Source organism: Calidris pugnax, unplaced genomic scaffold (assembly GCF_001431845.1).
Source record: "Calidris pugnax isolate Ruff unplaced genomic scaffold, ASM143184v1 scaffold217, whole genome shotgun sequence".
Lineage (NCBI taxonomy): Eukaryota > Metazoa > Chordata > Aves > Charadriiformes > Scolopacidae > Calidris > Calidris pugnax.
Window position 1 is genome coordinate 77,414 of NW_015090962.1, and position 13,785 is coordinate 91,198.

At 51.9% G+C, this 13,785-nt stretch overlaps 2 protein-coding genes across 2 annotated transcripts in view; one reads left to right on the forward strand and one right to left on the reverse strand.

The window, feature by feature from the left end:
* MEGF6 (multiple EGF-like-domains 6) overlaps window positions 1-10,653 on the reverse strand; it is a gene marked incomplete at its 3' end in the record, with an annotated part of 87,963 nt that extends 77,310 nt beyond the window's left edge. Inside the window, exons 1-3 of the mRNA XM_014952417.1 lie at window positions 9,895-10,653; window positions 7,460-7,594; window positions 3,243-3,352 (exon numbers count right to left, since the gene is read on the reverse strand). Of these exons, the coding sequence (XP_014807903.1) occupies window positions 3,243-3,352; window positions 7,460-7,594; window positions 9,895-9,980 (331 nt within the window). The remainder of the gene's footprint in view (window positions 1-3,242; window positions 3,353-7,459; window positions 7,595-9,894) is intronic.
* A 2,327-nt stretch (window positions 10,654-12,980) lies between these two features.
* The window catches only part of TPRG1L (tumor protein p63 regulated 1-like), a 5,586-nt gene continuing 4,781 nt past the window's right edge, over window positions 12,981-13,785 (forward strand). Inside the window, exon 1 of the mRNA XM_014952418.1 lies at window positions 12,981-13,073. Within this exon, the coding sequence (XP_014807904.1) occupies window positions 12,981-13,073 (93 nt within the window). The remainder of the gene's footprint in view (window positions 13,074-13,785) is intronic.

Consider the following 13,785-nt stretch of genomic DNA (forward strand, 5'->3'; position numbering starts at 1 on the left):
CCCTTCCAACCTAGAAGATTCTGTGATTCTGTGATTTTTGGCACCGTTTCGTGGCCCCCAGCAGAGCCTGGGGGGGGAAGGCAGGCTGGCTGGCCATCGCTGGGCATGCACCAGAAGATGCTCTGCCACACGCCGTGCCCTGGCTGCCTTCCCCTGCCTCGGCAGCTCTCATTTAATATTTACTGACTCCTTTCCCTGCCAGCCCTTCCTACACCCTCTCCTGCTCCAGAAGAACACGCTCGTCCTTCGGTCCAGGCCACCAGCAGGAAAAGTCATCACACCCTTGGCAAACCAGAAGCTGGGAGCTGCTCAGGACAGAGGGTTTGGTTCCACAGACAGCAGAAGGGTTCCCAGGATGGTCTGTGGAATGGGGCAAAAAAGTCCCAGCTCAGGGAGCAGCCACCCCATGGGCTGCCCCAGTTCCAGCCTAGGAAAGTGGTTTTAAGCCAGCCACAGCCCTCCCTGGAGCAGCACGTATCTCTCATCCCAGATGCTCACCAGCCAAAGGTCACATCCCGTCCCAAATCCCCACCAACACCCCAGCAGCAATTTCTGCTGAGTTTCTGGAGCTGCTGTCATTCTGCTTCTGCAGAGAGCACTGTCTGGCTGTCCCCAGGAGCTGTTTAAAAAGAGACCAAAACCCCACAAGCTGCCTATCACAGGAGTATTATTTCGGATGCTCGGGGTTGGCCAAACCCAGAGATGCTGCAGGGACCGAGCAGAGGCAGGAGGGGCCATTAAACCAGCGCTGACCCATGGCACAGGGTCCATCACTGGTCTCCATCATACCCCTCAACCAGCCCTGTCACCCCCTCTCAGCCCTTAAAATACAAAGGTTAATGGACGGAAGCAAGGGACAAGCGAGGACTTTGTAACCTGCTCTTCAGCTTACGCTCCAGCTGCAAAACATCTTCAGAGCTTTCCTACCCTTGGGAATGACACAGCAACCCCTGAACAAGACCCATTCAGCAGCAAGTCTGAAATTAATAGGGAAAGCCAAAGTATTTTTGTCTCCAAAAGAGCTGGGTCTCCCTCTCTTTTCATCGCAGAGCGACTCTGCAGCGAGCACCCAGTGAGGAGCATCGCCCAGCCCCGGGGATGGGTGAGGATGAGGATGATGAGGAGGTAAGAGCGTGCCTCGAGCAGCTCTTATTTCCTTCTCTCAGCTTCCTTCCTGGATGGAATTACTCACTTCCTCGGCAGGAAAAATCATTACAGAACCTGCTCCTCTGAGTTCATCCGAGGTTATTCTCCGCTTGCCAGCAGCGGGTTCCGAGGCCCCCACGGAGTTTCCTGCTCTCCCGTGTTGCAGGAGTTTGAACAGGAAGGATAAAGACTGGTTGCCAGACACACCTTTTTTTTTTTTTTTTTTTTTTTTTTCCTTTTTTTTTTTAAAAAAAACCTCTTTGCTTCAAAGCTCAGGGAAGGCAGAGGCAGCCCCTCTGCAGAACAAACGCTGAGCAGCCGTGGGGACATTTTCCTGTGTTGTAGCTCGATTACAATCAACATCACTTTTCCTATGGGCTCAGACACGGGTTGTCCTCATTCCCCTGCTGGCAAGGCAGATCATATCCCAAAACCTCTGCTGGTTCACCTGCCTTATTACTTAAAACAAGAGCTGCTTTTCTCTGGGCAGGGCGGGTGTGCACCCCCAAAATCTAACTGGGAAGAAATCAGAGCTCCATCCTTCAATGAGGCAGAGAATTGTGCCATTCTGCCTCCATGGAGACACTTATTTCTACACGTATGCTCGCACAAACCTTTGTTTGATTCAAGGGAAGATCTTACTCTGCTCTCAACATCTCAAAAGCCAAGTTTAAAGTTAAATATTTCCCCAGCTGGACGTGGCCGCAGCGTTTTGGGGAAGGAGCCGGCAGCTCTGCAGCATCTGCCTCCCCCATCAGGCAGCACAGCCCAGAGAGGGGGGTGGGATATGGGGCCCACGAGGATAACACTGCCTCTGTCTTCTGCAAAAATAGCATAAAATCATCTCATATACCAATATTTGCACATCCCTCGCCTGCCCCACGTGCAGATCTGAATACACAGTGCAGCCTCCCCGCACAGCTGGGGAGTAGGTACTTCCACGCCAGCTCTGCAGAGAATTCCACCAGAGCAAACACAACTGAGGAGGAAAATCAGCCACAAAACCCAAAAGCCTCAAGTTCTGGGTGTCTGCTTCAAGCCCGAAAAGTGCCAATCACTTCCCCCATGCTGGCAGCTGGCGGTCTCCTCCGAGACTGATGGACATCCCTTGCTGGGTCCCACCAGTCCTGAACCCAAAGGCTCACCCCTTTGGAGGGGGTGGAAAAGGGGAGCACTCAGGGGTCTCTAACCTCTGGCAGGGCTCCCTCGAGCTCAGCCAGTCTTAAAAACAACAGATCTGGTACCCAACTCTCACACATCTTTCCAAAACAGCTGGGGAGCTGCATCCCTTTACGAGTTGATGACCTCAAGGCCAGGTTGGAGGGGGCTTGGAGCAACCTGGTCTGGTGGGAGGTGTCCCTTCCCAGGGCAGGGGGTGGGACTGGGGGGGCTTTAAGGTCCCTTCCAACCCAAACCAACCTGTGATGAAGTGACCGAATCCCAGTTGGGGTGAGGAGCAGCTGGAGACCACACTCCAACGAGGGACCACAATGAGCCACCAGCCAAAATCCACTGCCCCCCCCCCGAAGCCCAATTTCCCAGCCTGTGAGCAATTAGTCCAAGGAGCCTCTTTCGAGGAAGAACACTGAGTAAGAGCAACGAGACAACAAATTAGCCATCACCCTTCAATCACACACAGCAATTACTGGGTTTTATAATGAAAAGTCCACTCAGGGCTTGGATTGCAGCTTTCTGGAACTTCTGCCAGTAGCATCCTTTGAAACACTAGTTTGGGCTTGATTTGAAATGTTTAGTACCATTTGGCAACCGGATAAATGAACATGACTCTGAAACCCCTTTCATGCTGCGATGAGGAAATCCTCCAAAAAAACGGAAAACAACCCACAGCGCTTCCCGGGAAGCCAGAGAAAAATCCTCCTGACACACAGCAAAAATAAATAAAAATAAAATAAAAAAAAAACAAACGAGAAGCAAAGAACAACAACAACAACCAAAAAACCCTACCCCGGTTCTTTTTAAAAGACATTTTTACAGCTTTTACTGCAGGCACAGGACGTGAAATGAGCACCCTTGGACACACCTCCCCCCAGGATAGCAGGAAATGGAGATTCTCACCCAAAAAGCATGGCACTTACGGTAGAGGCAGCCGGCGTCCCCCTCCAGCTGTGCCCAGCCCGGGCAGCACCGGTAGGTGGTCTGGTGTCTCACCCTGTACACCTGCCTGTACCCCGTGTAATAGGTCGTTCTGAAAGACAAAAGACAGATAATTCCTGCAGAACGAGGAAGCTGGGAAGGAGAGAAGTTGTAACTCTCACTGTGGCTGCGAATAAAATGAGGAATTTGGGTTTTCCAAGGTGCTGACGTTTTTTTCCACCTGGTCTAGCAATGATGGCTGATGCTAAGAAAATACTTCTTAATTTACTTTAATGGGGAACACAAGAGACTGGAGTGTCCAAGTCCTCATAACACCCCTTCCAGGCCTGGAGTTGGATAGTAAAAGCAGGGATTGATCTGAAGCATAAATAAACACAAGGGACACTTTTTTTCCCCCGGAAATTTGACGCTGTGTGTACGTGAAAATTGAAACACGGATAAAACTTTTGAAGCCGCTTTTTAAAAAGCTCCTTTGGCAGAACATGAAACTGCTCCACCAAAGCAAATCAGACAAACAACAACAACAAATATTTGGCGCAGCAGATGTGTTGTACATGTCCACCGAAAATATTTATCCTAACTCAGTCGAGTTGTTTGATTTCGTCTGAATGTTGCTACAAAAAAAAAACAAACCAAAAAACAACTAAATAACGGTGAACCATTGATTCCTGTGAAGGAAACCTTCGCTTCTCCTCTGTGCCAATCAGCATATGGATGCACAGCTGAGGAAAATAAAAGCAGACACTGATATTATTATTTTTTTTTTTTTGTAGGAGCTGTTAACAAATTATGAAGGAAATAGCTGTGTTCCAGAAGCAGCTGAGAAAGCAATTTGCAGCCACTCAGGCACCAGAAGAGCAAGGAATCAGGCTCAGGTCCATCTGGATCCTCTTGGTACCACGGGCCATCTCCCAGCCCAGGGCTTTCCCAGGGTGGCAGGGTACAGGAGGACACGACGAGGGTGGGATGATGCTCACAAGGATTAAATACAGGAGTTTTTCTGGAAAACACCATCTTTTTTGTCCAAAGGGTAAAACACTGCATGGAAGCAAAGAGCCGCCTCCATCTGCCCTGCCCAGGCTCAGAAATGAGGAGGAAAAGGTATTCCCAAGAAAAATCACTGTGGGACAGCTCAGAGATGCTCCTGGCCCCCTCTCTGCCCTGAACAGCCTCAGCCCCACGAGCCTCTCCAGGTTCCATCAGACACTTCAGGTCCTTAAGTCAGCCCAAGTGGGTTCTCGAGGAGATGCAAATATTTTGACAGCCCCAGTTGCCCGTGGATATCTGGATGCTGCAGGCTGGAAAGAACCACATAGGAGATACTTTATCTCCAATGTTTCTGTTTTCTTTTTGTGTTTTAAGGAGTCCCTGGCGCAGAAAATGTTGAATGAGCCAGAACTAATGGAACCCAGGCTTCAAAATCCTGCTGTGACCTGCTGCTGGAAAATCCACTGCCAGCCCCTGCGGGACAGCACCGTCATTCCTCCAAGTCTGGTCACCGGGGCTGAGAAAAACGACCTTTTGCTGTCACCTAATTTGGGAAAGTGATACAACCAGTAGCCAAACATTCCCTTTCCCAGGAAAAACAGCGGATGCTCAGCTCATCCGTCTGGGAGCAGATGCCGGCTCTCAGAGAGGGCAGGACCCAAGTCCTGGGGGTGCAAAGCAAGGTTTGTTCTGATTTTTAGGAAACGTTACAACCCAGTACTCTCGGCAGAGACACAAGCCTTATAAAAACAAACACCACTGGTTTCGGGATGCACAAACTGGGCAGATGGTGTCCTCTCCCTGCCCCCCATCCCTGGCTTGCCCCAGGCTCTGGTCCAGCCAAAAGCCACCTCCACGCTGGCAACAGCACTTAAAATTCAGGCAAAGTGATGGGGCTGCAGCAGCACAAACCTGCCTGGGAATTTTAAGACATTAGCTAAGGATGATGGACCCAGCAGGACCTGCTCCTCACCAGGCAGGTGGGCTGTAGTGGGAAAAGGAGAGCAAATGCTGGATTTTTCTAGTCGTGGCCATGAACTCAAAGCCACCAAGGCCAGTTTCAGGCCATGCCCTGTGTATTGGTGTCCTCTCCCTGCCCCCCATCCCTGGCTTGCCCCAGGCTCTGGTCCAGCCAAAAGCCACCTCCACGCTGGCAACAGCACTTAAAATTCAGGCAAAGTGATGGGGCTGCAGCAGCACAAACCTGCCTGGGAATTTTAAGACATTAGCTAAGGATGATGGACCCAGCAGGACCTGCTCCTCACCAGGCAGGTGGGCTGTAGTGGGAAAAGGAGAGCAAATGCTGGATTTTTCTAGTCGTGGCCATGAACTCAAAGCCACCAAGGCCAGTTTCAGGCCATGCCCTGTGTATGAGGGATCTTGAAGCCATTAATACACTTTCCAAGCCCCACGCTGCCAGAGCCAGGTCCAACTGGAGCGGGTCCAGCATCCCTGGGGATGAAGACACCACGTGCTTCACTGCCCTCGACTGCCCAGCACCAGGGAGCTTGGCAGGAGCTCCTCCATCCATCGGAACAAGCTGCTGCGAGGGGAACTCCCCAGACAAGCCTAGAGCGAGGGGATATGGGACAAAATCCCACCTGAGGGAAGTTCTGCTGATAGTCCTTCTCCTGCACTTGCTGTCAGCATTCCCCAGGTGAAATCCCCGGCAGCACCTCTGGGCTTCACCTCCTGTTTTCACCAGGATCAGAGCTTTAACACCAGCCTGTTCTGATGTTTATAATGAAGCACGACAGAAAGTTTTTCATTTCAGTTCCTTGATTTACAACGTCAAACCCATACATTAAAGAGCCAAAGGGACAGCTGGGGCTGAAGAGTTCCCGGCCTTTGAAGTGGAAGCAGACAGGGCACCCATCATTTCAAAGTCCTCTCTTTAAAACATAGTCAAAAGACGGACTCTGTTTGCTCCTTTATTACCACTGCTCAGATATCATCACCCAGATAATTACTGGCAATTACAGGTTGGGAGGAATTCCTGAAGTCAAGACTTAAAAGCTGTCTCCAGTCCAAAGATGCTTCTTTGAAACTACTGCTATCATCGTTACTCTGTGAAGGCTTGTAAGTGCCTAATGAGGCCAGGAGAGCCGGTGGAGCACAGAAGATTGGGCACAGGTAAGAAAAGTCCATTATTTGGTCTGCTGCCCATGTTCAGAGCCCTCTCCCAACAACTCCTCCCTGCTTGGTCTCCCAGCTCCCTGTAGGACCAGTCGGTGACTCAAGAGACACCACAATTAGCTGAACGACCACATCAATTCTCCCTTTGGAGAACACCCAAACGTCTTTCCTTCACCTGTAGGTCAGACCCTGGTGGGCTGTGGGCTCTTCTGATGTGGGCCTGGGCATGGTCCCACCACAGCAGCCACCCGTCCTCACGGAGCAGAACTTGGTCAATTTTTTCAGCCCACGCACAACAAACCTCACTTGGACTCGGCAACTGCCCCTCAGCTCTGGAAAACTTTATGGAGGCATCAAGATTTTTGAAGCTTAGACATCTAAAGGTACAGGAAGAACACACGTGCTGTGATTGATTCATGTCATTAACACGGCGTGATCACAGGGAACAGAAGTAATGCCTTGTCACAAGACTGGGAACAGCTCACCACAACGACAAGGTTTCCTTGGAACAAAAGCAACCTATCTTCTCTTTGGGAACTCCTTAACAGCTTAAAACCTCTCTCAGCACCACAAAGATGGCAGGGTCAGAAGCCCAGAGATGCACTTGGGGTTTACAAATCTCTCAGAGTCTCCTGGCATTAGCCAAGAAAAAGATCTAATTAAATAGCTCTACTTTTTACAGCTAATTGGTGGGTCCAGAGCCACATCTCTGCCCAAATCTCTCTGGTTGCATCCAACCCTACATCAATGGCTTTGGTGCCTTCATACCAGACCTGCTGAGGGCTGGGTACCACACACTGGGCACTTCTCCTCCCTCCCTGGAGAGCCACTGGGGACCAAGGATGCCACCTTGGCTGGTCACCAAGACCCCTCAGAGGGTACCAAGGGGTTTTGAGGTCCCACACCGGACCACAGCCTGGGCAGCAGGATGGGCACACAGAGGTGGTCCTCCCAGAGCCCACCACCACAATGGGCACATGCAAAGAGACCAAAAAGCTCGTTTCCCCACCACTGGTGGTGAGAAGGAGCCTGTTGCCATCAGGCAAGGAGCAGGGAAGGAAGGAAGAGGCCATACCTGCGCTCGTAGCCCGCACACCACCGGTGGTCCCCACAGTCCTGCTTCCAGACCTTGACGGTGCGGGTGAAGGCGCGGGTGCAGGGCTGCCGGTGCCCCACCATCGCCAGCTCCTGCTCCGCGCAGACGTGGGGCCTGCAACACACAAACAGGGGGGGTCTGCCTGCTGCCCAGCTCCTTTTTAGCCTTAAAAAGAGAGAGGATGGATGAGAAAAGAGGGAGCAGGCACAGGATGCGGCAGCACAATAACTGCTGTGTTCCACCACTCTGCCCACTCAGTTAATGGAGGTCACATACGCCTTCTGTCCCCCCGGGGACTGTTTTCCTGACTGTTTTCCTTACAAACACCAAAGATAGAGAATCATAGAATCATTCAGGTTGGAAAAAACCCCCGGGATCATCGAGTCCAATCATCAACCCCACTCTACAAAGCTTTCCCCTACACCATATCCCCCAACACCACATCTAAACGACTCTTAAACACATCCAGGGATGGTGACTCAACCACCTCCCTGGGCAGCCTGTTCCAGGGTCTGACCGCTCTTTCCATGAAGAATTGTTTCCTAATGTTCAGTCTAAACCTACTCTGTTGCAGCTTGAAGCCATTCCCTCTCGTTCTATCACTAATTACCTGGGAGAAGAGACCAGCACCAACCTCTCTACAGTGTCCTTTCAAGTAGTTGTAGAGAGTGATGAGGTCTCCCCTCAGCCTCCTCTTCCTCAAACTAAACAGTCCCAGCTCCTTCAATCGCTCCTCATAAGATTTATTCTCCAGGCCCTTCACCAGCTTTGTTGCCCTCCTCTGCATCTTCTGTGTTTAGGGGAAAAAAAAAGATTATTCTGCCACTGCAAATGATACATAATTTTATTATTACTGCTTTAAGTCAGAATTCAGTTTGGTCTCTTAGATGTTTTCTCACTCAGAGCTAAGGGCTGCAAAACTAATTACAGGAAATCAAGTGAACATGTTTAACCCAGTGAGTAAGAAAATAAGAAAAATACCATTTGAAGTTTATTTCTTTTCTAATCCTAACTCTCTCTCACCAAAGTGAGCCAGTAGTTTTAACTCAGAATGAAGAGGGAAAGGTTTGCCCCTGACTTAATAAGTCCTGAGCCGTTCGTTATTTGGGGCGGCTGCTGCTGCCTCCAGCTCTTCAAAAGGGACCTGGAGTTTTCAGAAAAAAAATTACTTTCTATAAAAGAAGTTAAAGTAAATAATTTGGACGTGGTGAAGCATAGAGATTGCAGCTGGCATCTGGCTGCTGCAGGACGTTCAATTACCCGGCTGTTCCAGCCCGCCTGGTGATGCCTTGGGGATTTACTGCCCAATTTCCTTCCCCCCCTCCCCAGCTTTGCTCCGAAATCTCCTCTCCTCACCCCCACCTCTGGCTTGCAGAGCTCCACACACGTCCCTTCCCCAGCACGAATGGGGACTGGTTTATTCCCCTGGTTGATTTTGTGTTTCTGTACTGAGGGCCAGGGGCTGGTGCCCAGTGGGATCCCCCTGGGGCTCACCCCAAAAATGTCCTGAGAGGAGCCAGAAGAACAAGGCTGGCAGCAGCACCGCTTTGCTGGCATTTATCACAGCCAGGAAAGGTCCTTGTGTGCCCCAAAGAGCGTGTGTGTGTGTGTAAGAGGCAGCATCAGCAGCGCCCTGTGGGAAGCCACAGCACTTTGCTTTTCCCCGAGGCTTTGGCACACATCACCCCCGCCCCGGGGTCGCAGCCAAAAAGTCCTAAAAGCACTCTCATCAGAGATTTTGTGCTCTGGCCCTGACATGGGGAGAAAAGGCATCTCCTGGCCAAACCTCCACACGCTGAAAGGGACCCCTTTTTTCAACCCCAAGGCTGGGGGGGGGCAGTGGGAGCAGCCCGGGGTTAGGGCACCACGCAACGCTGGGCTCATTGACAACAGGAATTAGAGCAACCCCCCCCCCTCCCCGGCACCCAGAGATCATCTTCTGGCAGGAGCCCAGATTTGCAAGGAAGTTTTCCAAAGAAGCCAAATAATTAACAGCAAACTGTAACTGTAAAATTTAATTAAAAAGAACGGACTACGTGCTGCTGGAGGAACTGCAAAAAGGGGGGGGGGGGGGGAAACAGGGGAATGGGAGGGGGGACAAGAAAAAGAGCAGGTCTGTGAAGAAAGGTCAAACTATTGACACAGCCATCACCTCTGGAGCTCACACAACAGCAGCATTTCAGCTAAAAACAGCGAGTTACCTCCTGCGAGCAAAGACTACCCAGATTTTCAAATTTCTGTTCACCTTTACGTACATCTGGTACTAGGTAAAGAAAGAGAGACCAACCCTCCCTCCCCTCCACTGCTCCCTTCCCCCTTGATTTTAAAATATTGTATTTAGCTTTGGCTTTCCAGTTTCCCTGCCCTACAAACACACACAAACACCCCCCAGGTTCTCTTTTCCTGCTACTTACATGTGGGGCTGAAGTTCGTTGCCAGAAGCAAGAGAAGAGACTGGCAAAGTGAGGATGAAGGAGAGTGCCACCGCCTGAAACTCCATGGCCAGGGCTCCTCTTCTCCCCCCGGGGGGGGTCCAGGAAATCCCACCACCTTCCCCAGCACCACCTGCCCCCCAAAGGAGGATGCTCCTGGCTACCTCCTGTTCCCAACAGGACGGGGTGTCCCCCTCTCCCTCCAGTGAAGAACGATGCTTTTGGAGCAAGGAGGAATTCTTGCAGGGGGGGGAGAGAGCAGATTTATCACTCCCGGGTGCTTCCTCCCATCTGGGGTCGGTTCAGCAAGTTTCTTCCCACCTCGGGGAAACGTGGATTTTCACTGGGTTTTTCCCCCCAAACCGAACCCGGCTTCTTCCGCTCCTCTGCTCACGGGGAAATGTGCTGAAGTGACTTTTCCTTCTGGTGGCTGCTTCTCCACAAAGCCCTGAGCCCCGGGGGCTCACAAGACCTGGGTCCTGGCCAGCAAGGAAGCCCCATGTGGGTTCGGCTGGTTTGGAGCCACGATCTGCTCCTCAAGGCGATAGGAAAACCAGCACTCGGGAAGGGGCAGGATGCAGGAGGGATGCTCTCCTGCACAGCGGGAATCCCACCTCCCCGGAGGGGTTTTCCAAAAGCAAGCAGTGCTCCTTTACCCCAGGCATGGGGTTGGAGCCATCCTCCTGCCACAGCTCCCCACCTTCCTCCGGAGACGGGACCCGCCACCTCCTGCACACACACACCCCCAAAAGCAGCTTCCCCCCATTCCCAGGGAGTATGGGACCCACCACCTCCTGCACACACACCCCCCCCCCAAAAGCAGCTTCCCCGCATTCCCAGGGAGTAACAAAAACTTTCCTCCTGCCTTTCCCAGGTCCAGCTCCTTTCCCTCACATGCTCCCTTGTTTCTCTCCTTGCTGACAGTCAGAAATCCCTCCCACCAGCGTGTCCAGCCCAGGCGAGAGGAGGGGGAAACCCTGCCCAACAGCAGCAGGGAATGAGTTGGGTCTGTTCCTCCAAAGGCAGCTCTTTTGCACTATCCCAAGGCCAACTCTGGACACACCACCCAAAATCCCTTTTCCAGCAGCTCTAAAAACATCCCCCCAGAGATTTAATCTCAGCTCTGTTGCCCAGGGGCAACCCTGGGCAGAGCTGGCCTTTGGCAAAAATGGGGTGTGAGGAGGGGGCTTGGGTGAAAAGTGGAAAGGGAGAGGACTTCCAAGGGGGGGATGATCTTCTGAGTGTCAAAATGAGCTCACAAGTGCACATTCTGCCCCGGGAGTCAGAGAGGGGAGAAGTGGGACCCACTCAGATTCTACTTTGAGCGGCGCTGAAGAGGAGGGGGTCGGCAGCATCCCACCCCCACCTCCCCTTCTGCTGCCTCAAACAGAATGGAGAGGGGGGAATACGAGGCAGGATCATTATAAAGCAAGCACTTGGCTAAAACAACCACAGAACTCGGGTCTTTTAGCCCTTCCCTGGAAAAGCCACACGATTTCCAGTATAGAAGCCGCAAGGGGCCACCAAGGCAGCCCCCAGGCTCCTGCAGCTCTTGAGGAGCATGGTTTCTCCCCCTTCCACCTCCCTCCACGGCCAGGGGAGCACGGTGAGCAGGAAACCAGCAGAGCCACACAGCAGCCCTGCCCAAGAGAGCAGAGAGAACCCAAAATCTGTCAAACACAGGGAGGGAAGATGGTTAGAACAAGATGTTTTAAGGAGGAGGAGCAGGACGCATCCTTAATACTGATTTCTGGGAGGGAAGAAGGATGAGAAGGTTTGGGTGGTTTCAGTGCCCACGCCGTGCTCCTGTTTCACCATCATATCAAGACTAAAGCCACTACAAGCCATGCCCCAAAAATTGGTACTTCTGGAAGAAACCGAGGCAGCTGCTTTTCACAGCTTAACCCTTCCCAAGCCACAGCAGTTGCATAAATCACTCAGATAAGAGAAAGGAGCAGGTAAGAGGGACTAACGCTGCCACTTGGAAGCATCTGCCAGGCCTTAGAGGTGGGAATTCAGCATCTTCCAGTGTTCCTGGAGGACAAAGGCAACTACCTAAAGATATTTTATAAGGATGGAGAGAGTTCTGGGATAGAATAAAATCAGGCCTCCATTTTCCTCTCAGAACTTAAGAAGTGAGTACTTTTCCTGCAGTAGGAAACCATTAGGACTGCTCCCGGCGGGAATTCAGCATCTTCCAATGTTCCTGGAGAAGAAAGGCAACTACCTAAAGATACTTTATAAGGATGGAGAGAGATCTGGGATAGAATTAAATCAGGCCTCCATTTTCCTGTCTGGAATTTAAGAGGGAGTACTTTTCCTACAGTAGGAAACCATTAGGACTGCTCCCAGTTACTCCATCAGTGCTGACAACCCAGAGGTGTTCCTTCCACCCAGATGATCCTCAAACATGGCATTGGGAATGCGGAGCTGGGATTTATAGGGCATCCAGGTTGCTCCATCAATGCTGACAACCCAGAGGTGTTCCTTCCACCCTTACTCCATCAGTGCTGACAACCCAGAGGTGTTCCTTCCACCCAGATGATCCTCAAACATGGCATTGGGAATGCGGAGCTGGGATTTATAGGGCATCCAGGTGGGATGAGGCACCAGCACATCCCAGTCCCTCCAGCCACAGGGAGCTGTGGACTGTGGCTCCCTCTCCAGGAGCTCGGGCCCCAGAGTGAATCCAACACTGGGATTCTTCTGGAAGAGTGGATTTAAAGCAAGAAATGAGGCTTCTGGTTAAAACAGGCTCCCGGGAGCAGGGGCTGCAGAGAGCACGGCAGAGAATTCCTGAAACACATGGGAAAGATGGATTATCCGAAACCCAGCGCCGCCCGCGAAGGCAATTTAACGTGTTTTCAATTTGGTACCATTTCCCAGCCTGCCAAAGATGTCATCCTCTGGCTCGGGGTAAAACAGCCCTGGAAAGCGGTCAAAGATCCAACCCCAGCAGCGCTGATAATATCTGTCATAACGCCAGAGACCACAGAAATCCAAACATCACCTCGCCGTGCCTTCCCCAGCCTTACTCACTCTCTGCCACGGGGAGGGCTGGGCACGGGATGGGATTTGGGGCTCTGACCCCCCAGTTCTGCTCCATCACCTTCCTGAGCATCCCCTGCCACATCCCACCCACAAACTGGTACGATAAGGAGGTAAAGGGAAAAGGAAAAGGGGGAAAAAAAACCCACAGACTGAGACACAGACAGTCCAATAGAACAATATGAAAAATAGCAGTAATAATAAAAATAATAACTATGGTAAAAGAATATACAAGCCACTCTCACCAGCCAGTAAATTGGTGAATGGGCACCAATGGTGGGTACCCACACCCTGGGTACCCCCACTTCTGCCCCCAGTGTGGCATCTGTGGCACGGGGTGTTCTGCTGCCCCTTCCCTCCTTCTCCATAACATGGGAAGCTGAAAAAAAAGCCCTGGAAAATATAAACACCAGGCCCAGGCTGGGCAGCAGCTGGGATGCTTGGCCAGGCCTGGGCTCCCCCCCCAGCGCCCACCTCCCTGTCCCAAACCCGCTCTTTGGGATAAAAAGTATCATAAAAATCAGCTTGAAAAATGGAGGGAGGAGCTTTGGGGCAAGGCGGCTGTTTTTGCTATTTCTACATAATATTAATAATACCTGGACAACATGAACTCATCTTTTATCTCATTACGAACCCCGGGGCGACCACTCGCCACAGCGGCCGTAAGGAGCTCCTGCGGGGCCGCCCGCCGGCGCGGAACGGGCGCGGGGAGGGGGGTGCGGAGAGGGGCGGGAGGGTGCGGGACAGAAGCGAGGAAGTGCGGGAGGAGGGGGGAAAGAGGGGATGCGGAGGTGGGAGAGAAGTGGCGGAAGGGGGTGGAGCGGG